This window comes from Prionailurus bengalensis, chromosome A1 (assembly GCF_016509475.1).
Source record: "Prionailurus bengalensis isolate Pbe53 chromosome A1, Fcat_Pben_1.1_paternal_pri, whole genome shotgun sequence".
In the NCBI taxonomy this organism is placed as follows: domain Eukaryota; kingdom Metazoa; phylum Chordata; class Mammalia; order Carnivora; family Felidae; genus Prionailurus; species Prionailurus bengalensis.
Genome location: NC_057343.1, coordinates 228109576 through 228122759, shown reverse-complemented (window position 1 = coordinate 228122759; position 13184 = coordinate 228109576). Strand labels below are relative to the sequence as shown.

Sequence of the window (13184 nt, the reverse complement as noted above, 5' to 3'; positions counted from 1 at the left end):
CCCTCCACCCCCTCCTGCCCTGAATTACTTGAGGCAGAAGCTCTTGCCTTTCCTAGAGAGAGAGTGTAGACAGTCTCCATCTGGGGAGAAGGGGGCGGCCCCCAAGCGTGCAGTCTGAGCCTCGCAGGCCTTCCAAGGGCAGAGCTTCTGCTGCAGGTGTGTGTCTGGATCCCCAAGCCCTGTCTGTGCCTCTCTGTGTCTGCTCTCTTAGCATCTGTGCCGCGCGCTGGTTTTCTGTTCTCGATTCATCGCTACTGGCGGCGGCAGCCATCCAGCCCTGCCTGGAGGTAACATAACACACCCCGTATCCCCGCCTGACGTTCCGTTCCTGGGGGTGCGGCAGGCCTGTCGGGGAGCTGCTGACTCAGCAGCGGGGTTGTCCCGTGTTTCCCTCCTGGAAGAACTCTGTGTACTTTGTTCGCCTGCTCCAGCCACAGCTCTCAGGATCTGATTTCGGCTGGAAACAACATGCACCAGAAGTTTGAGAGTCAAAAGCCACAAGCGGTGGAAGCCAGCACTCTGTCATTGCAGCATTACCCGCAATAGCCCAAGGAAGAGTAAGTAGGTAGACAAAAGCCCATCCTCAAGAGAGAAATAGATAAATAGGTAGATACGCGCAATGAAATATTATTCAGCCGTAAAAAGGAATGTCGTGCCGACTCGTGCTAAAACCCGGATGAACCTTGCAAAAGTGAAGTAAGCCAGACACAAAAGGACAAATATTATATTATTCCCCTTAGAGAATGTATCTAGAATAGGCAAGCTCACAGGGAGAGAAAGCAGATCAGAGGTTACCGGCAGCTGGGGGAGGGTGGAGTGGGGACTTCCTACTTCCTGGATGCAGGATTTGTGTGTCAGGTGATGCACAGTTTTGGAAATAGTAGGTGGTGGTTGTACAACATCGTGAGGGTAAATAATGCCGCTACATCGTACACTTAAAAATAGTTACATTTTCTGGCAGATTTTATGTTGTACCTATTTTTCATGGACTTAAAGAATGCCCCCACTCTGAACCAGATCCTGTGTTTGGGTGGACGTTGCCTCTCTTAGCAATTGAGAAAAACGCTGAAAAGCGTCCTTGGCTTCTCTTAGGCTGAATATAAACCCGTAAGAATGGCAGCGTCTCGGCAGGAAGGGACCGGCACACCTCCGGGGTGTGAAGCAGGTGTTCACTTAACTGTCTTGTGTTCCAGCCCTGCCCTGGACCGCCAACACGTTATAGATGCCGGTATCCTGCTCAGTGGCCCTGAGATCAGTTGCTAGGTGCTTTGGGAAAGTGGAGGAAGGAAGATACTAGTTAGGACATTAAATGGCTTGAAATGAAAAGAGAACCGGGACTCACGTTTGCCCTTCTGCTTCCTTTCCTGTCTTCCTCTTACCCTCTTCATCCCCTGTTGCGGTCTTCTCTGGGGGAGAAGCAAATACAGAGGGCACCATCGACTGATTTTTGCTCATAATAAAATAAAGCAGAAAGTTCAGGATCCGATTCCTCCTTTCCCTCTACTTCAAGATTTCTGACTCTGGAGAATTCCTCGGTTAAATCTCTCTCTCCCCTGTGGTCTGAAAGGACTAATACGCTTTCCTGATACGAGTTTCTTTTTCAAACCCGGTATGCACCTGGGCTGGGGATTAAGCCGGATCATTCTTTGAGGTAACTAATACTATTATTCTGCATGTATAGACCCTTGAACCGTGGATCAAAGAAGATAAGAAATTATCTCACGGTAACAATCAGGAAAATAACAGTGAGTTCAGCATACAAATATGCCCCACCACTCCCGTGATCTAATTCTGAGATATTACAAAGAATTCTCTTTCATTTGGTGTAGACATTTAGTCTTTAAACCGTGCTCTCAGGGTGTGCCAACAGCAGCTTGAAAAGAAGGTACCTGAGAGGAACAGGAAATGTAGCGGGCTAAGACCCCCACGTGGGCCCACATGCTGGTTTGTGGATTTCATATCCGAAGTCCATGGCTGAAACCCACAGGAATGAATTCAATGCATATAATCTGGAAGTTATATAAGGAATCAATTTTGCAGGTAATTTCTTGGACTCTTAAGAATGTTCAAAACCGTAGGATCCCTTGGTTCATTTTTTTTTGTCATGTATCGATTGATCTGGTCTCTTCTACCCTTTACTTTCTCGTGTTATCAATAACTGACAGTGGCATGTCTGACTGTCTTGTTTTAAATACCTGCATTTACAAACTCAGCCTGGGCACTGGGAAGGAAAAGAGAGAAGAGACTTAGTTTTGCAGGTTTTACACATGGGAACTTTAAGAGATTTAAAATCGTTCTCTATGAGAGGATCCCCATTTAATGAACATGGTCTTTCTCCTCAAACACTGTGGAAAACCTGGCACGCTCTCACAGCATGGCTGGAATAGAGGACCAGCACTTTCTTCTGCTAACATCCCCGGATTAACAGTGTGTCCCAACTGACCGGGGTAATCAATCAGCTGACTAGTTTCGCTACACTGTGATTGAGAATTATATGTATGTATGTTAATCTGGTACAAATAACATCGACCAACATCAGCACACTAGTTAGTTTTCACTTGCTTTGGTGTGTATTTGTATCTGATACCTAGTTGTTGGTTCAACTATCCTCATTTTGGGGCCTTTAGCCCAATTGGGAGGACATTTAATAAAGCGTAACATGGTTCTTTACCAAGTCTAACAGGCGTAGTTCTGATATGCTCATAACCCCTAATGAGGGTTTTGGCCATTGATCAAATACACAGACTTTCATGTAGTTACATAAAGCAGTCAGATAGCAGAATTATCGGCTTTGCTCATACCAGAGGGATTTTCGCCAGCTATATAAAGTATGTATAATTTCATTTACATGCATGTGTAATATTTATTTACTACTATATATCCATGTAATGGTGTAATAATAATTAGTGTTTTAAATTTCATTTCCTGTTTCCTGATACAAATTAGGCTGTAATAAATGGGTCAGTACTAAACAATCACAGGGTGGGCTCTTGACAGCCATGGGCATGATCGAATGCTTTACCAGCCGGATCCCATTTATTCCTCCTAGCAACGTCCCCAAACACTGAAGGGTGGATACAATCCCCCATTTATAGAGGAAACGGGTAGTGTTTTTTTGTTTGCATTTATCCCCACTTTATGGATAAAGACAATGAATGTTAGAGAATTAGAGAGATTTTCTCCTGGACACGTTGCTTGGAACTGGTAGATATGGAATTAAAACTCTTGTGGTCTGACACTGATGGACAGTTTTATGTGTCAACTTGGCCAAGGTGTAGACAGCAGTTATTCAACCAAACATTGTCTGAAGGTAAGAAATGTAGGGTGATCTTTCTAAGGCCATAGCTTGGCTTGCAAGAACATTGTTATCCTTCCAATTCCTGTTTTTGACACATACGACCTCGTCCATTCCTTCTTGAGTTCCTCCTGTAACATTTCTGTTATAAGTTTCCCACCCCGAAACATACACCTTTTTCCTGAACTCACTGGGGAGATGGTTATGTTTCCAGAAGCAGGGTAGAAACAAAGAGCATATTAATAGCATCCAAAAATATGAACTTATTCTAAGATTCGTGGAGTATTTCCTAAGTGCTGTTTCTGGGTTATTTTTATTGAATCCTCAGACCAGTAAATTACAGATCCACATATGAGATTTGTCATTTACAGACTATACTCCCTCCGGTCCACATGAAAGCTGCAAAACCATATTTAATACAAGATTATATAAGTTGATGCTCACTATTTGAGAATTCCATAATTTGCAAATTTGTGTATTTGCTGAAATTTATTTGTAACCCCCAAACCAATACATGTTTTCGTGGTCATTTGCGGACATGAACAGAGTGAGGAAAATCTGAGTCTCCCAACGTGCATGTCCCCAGCTGGGGATGAACAAGGTGATGCCTGTCTTCTTGTTTTGGCTCTTCTGCTGTGACTAAATGTCCTTTTTGCAGCCTTATTGACCACCACGTTTTTCGATTTGTGTGCATTTCTTCGGTGGTTTCACTCTCTAAGGTGGCCTTTAAGCGTCATGCTGAAGAGCTGTCTAACGTTCTCTAAGGTGTCTCTAAGGTGTGAGAAGGTTGGGAGGTGTCTCACATGCATTATTAGATAAGGTTCACTTAAGCTTGAGGTATAGCTCTGTTGGCCTCAAGTTCAGTGCGAATCAATCAACAGTATAAGGTGTCTTTAAATAGAAACACACATGAAACAAGGGTATGTGTTGACGGGCGGACAAAAATGTTGTGTCCAGCAGCTGGCAGAAAGCTAACCCTGTCTTTCCCCTAGAAGCAATGATCCACTCTTGTCATTGCATGGTTTGGGGTGGCTTTATAGAACATAACTACCATGAATAACAAGAATGGACTGCATTTCTCTATGATCTTGCTTTCCTTAATTAGTTAATTTGTTAAATACTCAGTGTTTTTTACTGTCAACGGACATATATTCTCAAAGGGACAAAAAATGGTTCTTGATGCGGGGGGGGGGGAGAACCCCATTTAATGTAAAAAGCAGAGGTGTATACGCAGTGCATAACATATACAGTATATTGGTGGTATTACAATATCTTTTGGGGTACTTGGGAGAAATGTCTAACAAGGTTCCTTGGGAGGGAGGGCAGTAATGAAAAAGTGATTGCAAAACATAGCCGCAGGGCACAGTCAATATGTGATGAAGAAAGTATTTACTAGGCTACACAGCACAGTATACATAGCTGTTATTATTAATATCATTGATAATATTATTTGTTTTCTTAGCCTCTTCCCATTCTTCATAGACCAACATTTCTCAAATTGGAGTTTGTGGTCCCCTGAGGGGGTCTGCATTCTGTTTTCAGACCTGTCTGAGAATTTCCTCTAGAATTTATTTTGCTTTGGGCTTTCGTTTTGATGACAGGCATGAAAATAATAAGTCGTTGTATCCTGGTTCCCCTTTATGGATGAGTCCTGCCACAGGATTTCATTGTCCAAGTTTATGCCTATCTTTTAAGATAGGCGTTCTATTTCAATGCCTAGGGGCCAGTAAGGAATAAAAGAGGAGAAGACTTAAAGATCATGAGTAAAAGAGACGGAGTGAAGGCCCAGTGACCTGTCTTCCTGCTCTGGGAGGGAGGACTCCCGATTCTGGATGGAGGAAAGTGGTGCTCAGCTGAGCCCTCACACGGGCCAGGGGGAGCACGGACATGCCCTAACCCAGAGAACATTCGCTTTCGCAGCCGGTACTGTGTTAACATTTTGAAAGGCAATTTAACCTCTGCAAAATAACATCATCTGCGACGTGAAATTAATGCTGTAATTTGAATTTTATGGGCTTTCTTGTTTTTGTGTTCAATGTGTTACTTTGTTTTGGTCTCATTGTTGAATCAGGGTTAGAGCGTATGGAGTTTATTTCTAGCTTTCCATTTGTGCATTGCTAAATACCAGTATACTAAAAATAATGTAAGTCTCCATCAGTGGTGGGCAATAATGCTTTTTGCCGTATCAAAGGGAGTGTTGGCATTGCTCGGGTTTAAGAAGCACTGTGAGGGACTCCTAGGATCACAGATTATCCAAGCTGCTGGGAATCAGTCCACCCATCTCTCCTACCACATGTGGACACTGAGCCTCCTGGAGGAGAAATGAGTGGCCAAGGTCAAAAACGAGTAGGGGCTGACTGAGGTCAGAGAGCAGGTCGGCAGGCTTCAAACTACACACCCCACCCAACGTGTCAACCCTGTCCAAAGGTGGACCGTGGCAGATAAATGGCGACCACTGCCAGGCCACAAAATTGGGCTAGACACAAACTCATGGAGAGTTAGTTATGCGTCACCTTGGCTAACTCTGAGCGTGGAAGATGGGAAATGGGCCGGGACAACTGGAATGACAGACTTGTTTCAGAGTCAGGAGTCACAGTGAACAACGGGCAGTGCTGAAAGGAGACAACAGCCTTTTCACTTCCCTGCTCAGGTGATATCACCCATGAACTTGGCTTGTTCCAGTATTCTCAACATTCACAAGCAAATCCCCGAAGCTCCTAAGTTGAAGTGCCTTTGTGCTTTCTACTCTGTTTTTAGATGTGACTGCACTCCACGAAACTAGGGCACGTATCACTGCGCAGGGAATGTGTTTCTCAGTTGCATGTAAGGGTTTTGATCCTAACTTGCTAAGCGAGAAGAGCGCATTTGTGATAGAATTGGATGGTCATTATATTAGTTTTCTATCGCCGTGTGACAAGTCACCACAAACTTCAGAGCAGCGGAACACAGGATACATCTATTATCCGACAGTTCCCTGGGGATGGAATTCTGGGCCAGGATCTGCTGGGAGCTTTGTTCAGGATGTCACAGAGATGTAGTCAAGACATTGGCCAGGGCTGTGGCTCCTCTGAGGCTTGGGGTCTCTTCCATGCTCATGCAGGTGTTGGCCGAATTCGTTTCCCTTGCAGCGGTAGAACTCACAGCTGCTTGCTTCTTTGGGGCCAATGGGCAGGGTCTCTTTCCTCTAGACTCTTGGAAAGAGCTTACCTATTTAGGCCAGGCCCACCCAGGATGATCTCCCTTTTGATCAAAGCCAAGTGATTGGGGGATTTAATTGCATCTTCAACACCCCCTCATATTTACCATATTTGTTGCTTAGAGGTTACAGGTTCTACCCACGCTCGAGGGAACAGATTACTAAGGACATGCCATGAGCACCAGCTAACTTAGCCTGTTGAAGTTGCTACAACAAAATACCATAGGGGCGCCTGGGTGGCTCAGTCTATTAAGCTTCCGACTCTTGATTTTGTCTTGGGTCATGATCTCAAGGCTCATGGGTTGGAGCCCTGAGTCTTGATTTCAGCTCAGGTCGTGGTCTCATGGTTGATCAGTTTGAGCCCCGCATCAGACTCCGCACTGACAGTGGGGAGCCTGCTTGGGATTCTCTGCCCCCCTCTCTCTGTCCCTCTCCTGCTTCTGCTGTCTCTCTCTCTCTCTCTCTCTCTCTCTCTCTCTCTCTCAAAATAAATAAATAAATACATAAACAAACAAACACATTTTATTTAAAAAATACCATAGACTAGTGGCTTATAACAACAGAACTTTAGTTCTTACAGCCCTGGTGGCTGAAAAGCCCAAGATCGAAGTGTCTGGTTCACAGATGCCTGTCTTTCTCCAGTGTCGTCATAACATGGAAAGACCAAGGGAGATGTCTGGCGTCTCTTTTAGTCTCATTCATGAGGGCTCCACCCTCATGATCTAATACCCTTCGAAAGGTCCCATCTCCTAATACCATCCCATTGGGGGTTAGGTTTTAAGATGAATTGGTGGGGGGGGGGGCGGTCGGACACGTTCCGTCTGTAGCAGGTACCACGCGAGTTATCTTAGACTTCTGCTCACTGCCAGCCACTGGCACTTCCTTCATGAGGCCGTGAGCCAGCTTCGTATTTTCAGACTTCCGTGTGACATCTTGAGAATGTTTAGCACTATTAATGTATATGTTTATTTTAAAAGTTAGAAGAATAGGGGCGCCTGGGTGACTCAGTCGGTTAAGCGTCTGACTTCGGCCCAGGTCATGATCTCACAGTTGGTGAGTTCGAGCCCCGCCTCGGGCTCTGTGCTGACAGCTCAGCGCCTGGAGTCTTCTGCAGATTCTGGGTCTCCCTCTCTCTGCCCCTCCCCCTGCTTGTGCTCTGTCTCTCTTGCTCTCGAAAATAAATAAACATAAAAAGAAAAGATGCCACAACTATTTGGAGCTAGCAGGCTCTTACTGTTTGAGTAATGCCTCATTCTTAGATGTGCTTTTGTCCTTTGCTGGGAAATGTATAGTTTATAGTTGCAAATAAAAAATTAATGCCGTGGATGTGTTTCCCACATGTCCTTACTTATTCACGTGCATGCCAAAATGAAATTACGTTATCATATGTTTTATAATCTTGTCTGAGTTTACAGTCAAGCCATATTATAATGGGGCTTTAGTTCCACTCTTACACGGGTCAGATATTTAATGCATAAGGCAGGAAACCTAATAAACTCCATACTTGGTATTATGGCTCCTTTCTTGGAAACAAGTGATATGGCTTGGTATGGGACAGAGTAGAAGGCATGGTCCGGTTCTGAAATCACAAAACTCAAAAGCTGCTCATTCCTGTTTTCTCCAGGCAAAGGCAGCTCAAGCATCTCATCCGACGTGAGTTCAAGTACAGATCACACGCCGACCCAAGCCCAGAAGAATGTGGCTACCAGTGAAGGTAGGCATCTGGTCTTCATTATCTCTCTCCCTGTGTTCACAGTGCTGGCTATTTTTGGAAGACAAATAAAATGTGTGAGTCTCAGTTCTGTTCTACCGAGTGGGAGCATATGAGATTCTTAAAAATGAGAAGGCGGAGGGTTTCTCGAGTTTGTTTTTTGCTGCTTTGCTGCTGCTGCCCGATAAAGGGGTTTTGATAGGATTTAAGTGTCTCAATTCTAAGGCAGTGCTGTTATTTTGTGAATATATAATAGGTTCACTTTGGGCGAGCCTCCGTGACGTTATAGATCCTGTTTTTCAGCGTGGAAACCACTAGGATTGTCAAATTCTTGTGCTGTAGTTGAAAGTTCCTGGAAGAGCTTTCAAAATAGGCACACTCGGAATTCAGGATTTTGGCAACGGAAGGTCACGATCATGTGATTTGTAGAATTTGAACTAACCAATATTTGGAAGTAGGAAAAGAGATTTGTTTGATTACGTAAAGAATAAGTGGAAAGTCCTGCCTCTCAGGACAAAGATTCGGTCCACTGATGGTCTTGATACAGAATTTCACTATATGTAGTAACAGATGTTGGAATTAATTGCTTTGCGTAGTCGGAAGCTTTTGTGTCATTACTTGGGTGTGGAAATGACTGTTTCTGTGGTAGTTAGTTAGTGGCTGGTCGACCCAGTTATGGAATTAGTTGTTTTTATTTTAATGTGAAACACAATTAAGTGAGTTTTTTTTTTTTTTTCTGAAGAAGAGTTCTTTCTAAATTAATTGTTGAACGCAGGTCCAGTGTAAGACATCTGTGAGGTGTCGGCTGATTTTCATGACAGGGTGTGCAGCCTGCTTCCTTGAAGTGTGCATGCAGGGTGTGTGGGAGTACATTTCCAGGCTTTGTTTGGAGGCTTCATTTAAGCTGCTTGCAATATTGGGAAGCGTACCCTTGACCTGATGTTGGTTGCTCCTGTATGACAGCGTGTGCATGAACGATGATGGCTGGTCTCTGCTGTGCGTGTCTCCTCTTTGGGTATTCTTTGACTTGCTGTGTTTCAAATGGCTGATGTATAAAGAGATTTTATAACGGGTTATATTCCCTGGTGTTTAAATGCCTTAGCGTTGTGTTACCAACATGGTAAGGCGAACAGAGTGGGGTGTTCTTCTCAGAGCAGCGAAGCACCAGGTAGAAATCCAATTTTAATTTTCTGCCTGTTAATTCAAATACGAGCATTAGGTCATTCTTGAAATTCAATTAAGGTAATGGGCAAGTCAAGTAAATTGATTCTAGCCATTTGCTTTTGAGGCCTCCGTTCTTAGGAACCCGAGTGGAAATCACTTCAACATAACTGATTTACGGTCTTCTGTAATCAAAAATGTACGTTTTGTAAGGTGATCACTTCTTTCCATCGTGATTACAGTTAATTTTGTCATAGTCATAGTTTGGCTAATTTGAGTGGCTGTGAAAATAGAAAGTTAAGACTTTACGTTGATAATCCCTGTGTGTTTCTGTCTCCAGATTTAAGTTCTTGTATTACTCTTTTCTCTTTTCAAAAAATGGAAAATACAAAACTGTATGGACATTGGTGAAAGGGTTGGGGGAAGGGACTGTGGGGCTTCCTGCATTAAAAATGTCTGCTTTTTATGCTTCAAAAAAACCCCCGACTCCACAGGGATTTAAAATTTTCATTTTATTCTGCCTTTTCCTTAGGAAGATTCTTTTGATGCAGGCCCAGCCAGTGTTTTATATATTTTTGTCACAATGCATTTTCTACCATTCTGAGAGTAAATTCAGGAGAAAAATGGGAAAATTCAATGTTCAGGTGAAATCATTTTTAGCAATGGAGCTAAATTAATACCACTGTTTTTTCCAGCTCTTAAGTGACTGGACCCCATCCCTATGAGAGATGCTGTCCATTTTTTTTTTTTTTTTGCATGTCCGCAAAATTAAGTGTTTTTTAGTATTTCTATGTATGAATCCATTTTGCTACTGTTTTTTAATCAATGAAACAAAAACGGATTTTAAAATGAATTCGGCATGGGTGTGTATCATTTACAATTAAAATGCATCGTAGGGAGGTTTGCTGCAGAACGGTCTCACTATCAGCCTGGTTTTTCAAGACGGGAGCACGACAGTAATGCTAATTTTCTCAAAGCGCGGGTGACAGAATCCTGATCCACCTCTCAGGATTAGGGTGTCACCTTCTGTGACCTCCAGAGTGGATTTTGCCAGTCGTACACATGTTTGCTCCTACTAGAAAGCACCTGGTGACCACGGTGTACGGTGTGCTGGCAAAGAGACAGAGACTGGACGCCAGTGTCTTCCATGTGCCACAGAGGAGCCAGTTAAAAAATGCTTCTCTGCTTCTCTTCCCACCGTTTCGAGAACTGTGTTTAACCTGTCTTGTTAATATTGGGTGAGTGGTGTAACTGGCTTTCCAGAAGCGGTTTGACTATCGTCATTTTCTCCCACGGTTGATCCTCTTAAGATTGTTTTCCCTCTGGATTTCCCGATATCCTCTTCAAGAAACACAGGCAGGATCATCGGTTTCAAGGTCTGAGTGATAGCGATTTATAAAAATGGGGGATGTGGTGAAGGACCGTATTCAGTTTTCCTGCAGCCTTTGAAAGCCGTGGCCACACCGGTAATAGCTGGGTTGGAAGCCTTTTGGAGCAGAGCTGGACCTTTCCCTGTTGGGCTGGATGGGGAAGGTATCACGTCAATTTCCCGGCCAGCGTGGAGCGTGTGCACGCACAGGCGCCTTTGTGCCCAGCCTCCACCAGACGGCGGACAGCAGAGTCATGGTCTCTTACTGGGAAGCGTGTAGGTAACCCATGCGATGCCTGTTGGCACATGAACTGAGGACATGGGAGCTGAGGAGAGGGAAGGGCACTCACATAACATGCGCTTCCCTGGGGCTGGTGGTAGAGATGGTCACTGACTGTGACAGACACGAGGAACTTACTAGGGAGATGACAGGGTTCTAAAATTGGATCGTGGTGCAAGTTGCACAGCACGGTACATTTCTAAAACTCGCTGAAGCATACACATGACAGGGGAGTTGGGAGTTGTGGCTTCTGCGTGACCTGAAGACTGCCATCTAAATCATCACGAACTATTCTTTGAAAAATGCTGCCTCCCACCTCTGGGAAGAAGTCCGGAACAGGGCTGAGAAGACCCCTTAGGAGCATGGGTCTTGGCCATCCAAAGTGCAGGGCTGCTGGCCGAAAGCTTCTCCTGAGATGCTCTGGCCTTGGGGCCAGAACAGCCCTGAAAGCATCATGAGGAGTCCCTGGACGAGTAGTGTTCACAGCCCAGAGCGTGGTGTCTGGTCAGAGTGGACTCCTCAGAGAACATACTCTCCTGGAAAGTTCTGCAAGACATGAGAGATGATAGACCCACAAGTTTCTCAAAACCTTTTTTTTTTTTTTAAGCTTTTCCTGGAGAGTCTCTAACTTTAGCTTAGATTTATGTTTTGAGCCACCAAGCCTAATGGTTGAGACATCGGTCACATTTACTGACTCTAATCAGTGTAAGGACTTATGTCCTTGCTGTCTATCTGTTGTTCCCACTCATTCACTTTGGGTCATAAGGCTTCTCTCCTATGCATGATGGGCACAGATGGTGATACAATTTGGTTTCAATCCAACAGACAGTGGTATTTTTTACCTAAGTGGTAGCCTTCCGTTCCAAAATCTCTTGCGAAAGCTTCGTGCATTTTAACTTTGTGATTCTAAAGCCACACCCCTATTAAGGAATTGGCAGCCTGCAGTGCTTTCTCCTTGATAAATGGTATAGGCCTTCTTTAAAGCCCATTATATTTCATGTGACAGTTTAAGTTCCTGATTTCCTGACACTGTAGGGGGTTTGGGTTCAAGTGTAGAAAGCTGGAAACGTTCCATTTTTCCCAACAAAATCTGCATTCCAGCTTCGTAAGCCACAGCTTAATTCTTTCCAGTTGTGTTGCTATTCTTTCTCTTATACTTTTTTTTTCCTCCAGTCTTTCTCATCCACGGGTGTTCTCTTTTGTACTGGAGGCCATGGCCTTTGACTTTCAGCTATGAAAGCCACATCCAGCCCATGGCTGGAAAAACACACATGGATGGTGAAGAAGCTTCCTAGGAATAGTAAGCTGAGCTGGGGCTTCTTTCTCAGAACAGGGTTATGACTGTGTGGCTTTAATGGCGGCCTCTCAACAACTCAGACATCTCTTGAGCTGGAGGAAGGTGACACAGTTTAGTTCAAAGGCCAAATGTAATTGGCTGAGGAAGAGCCAGCTTCCTCCAGCTGCTCTCTAAAGATATTCCAGTTCAGATATTGAACTCACTGACAACACAATTTATAGGTGCGATGGCTTATAAATGTCGTGATCAAGCCAGCCAAATGTGGAATCATAGGATTTTTAGAGCTACAAAGCTTTGGCAGTTTTCTGATCTAATACACTTGTTTTACAAAGAAATCCCTGCGGCACAGAGAAATAAAGAGATTTGCTCAATATTACACACCTAATAAATTGTGGAGCAGGAGTTTGACCCAGTATTGTTTTGGTGAGAGATGGTCAAATCAGGAAAAAGCCTAACCTTTAAAGAAGTTGCTGCCTTCTAAGCGTGAAGCTATTCAATTCTGTTTTGTGCGTCTCCTGTCCTCTACCCATCTCGAGCTGGTGGCAGAGCTGAGGCAGGCTGTTCAAAAGAGTTTGAGAAAGATGGAGTTCACATAGACGGGTACTTCCAGTAGGAGGAGAGGACCTCCTTGAAGGGGCAAAAGGATCTCAAGCTACTTGCGTAGGTTGGCTTCTCACCTGGAGATGGAAACACTACCTTTAAGTTACTTCCTGGTTATAAAATAGCGTTTCAAAAAACATTTACCTAATATCGTTTTGTGAAGTTGCCCGTTTAATTAACTCCCTGGAGGAAATTAATTTTAAAATGTTTCTTTTGAGCTGTGCGTGAAATGAGTCGATATATCAAGGATTTGTGGTGCTCTTCTTTCCACGGTA

At 44.0% G+C, this 13184-nt stretch overlaps 1 protein-coding gene across 1 annotated transcript in view; it reads left to right on the top strand.

Moving 5' to 3' along the window:
- The window catches only part of FBXL7 (F-box and leucine rich repeat protein 7), a 394708-nt gene that overhangs the window by 95761 nt on the left and 285763 nt on the right, over positions 1 to 13184 (top strand). The window contains exon 2 of the mRNA XM_043600949.1: positions 8116 to 8205. Coding sequence (XP_043456884.1) covers positions 8116 to 8205 — 90 coding nt within the window. The remainder of the gene's footprint in view (positions 1 to 8115; positions 8206 to 13184) is intronic.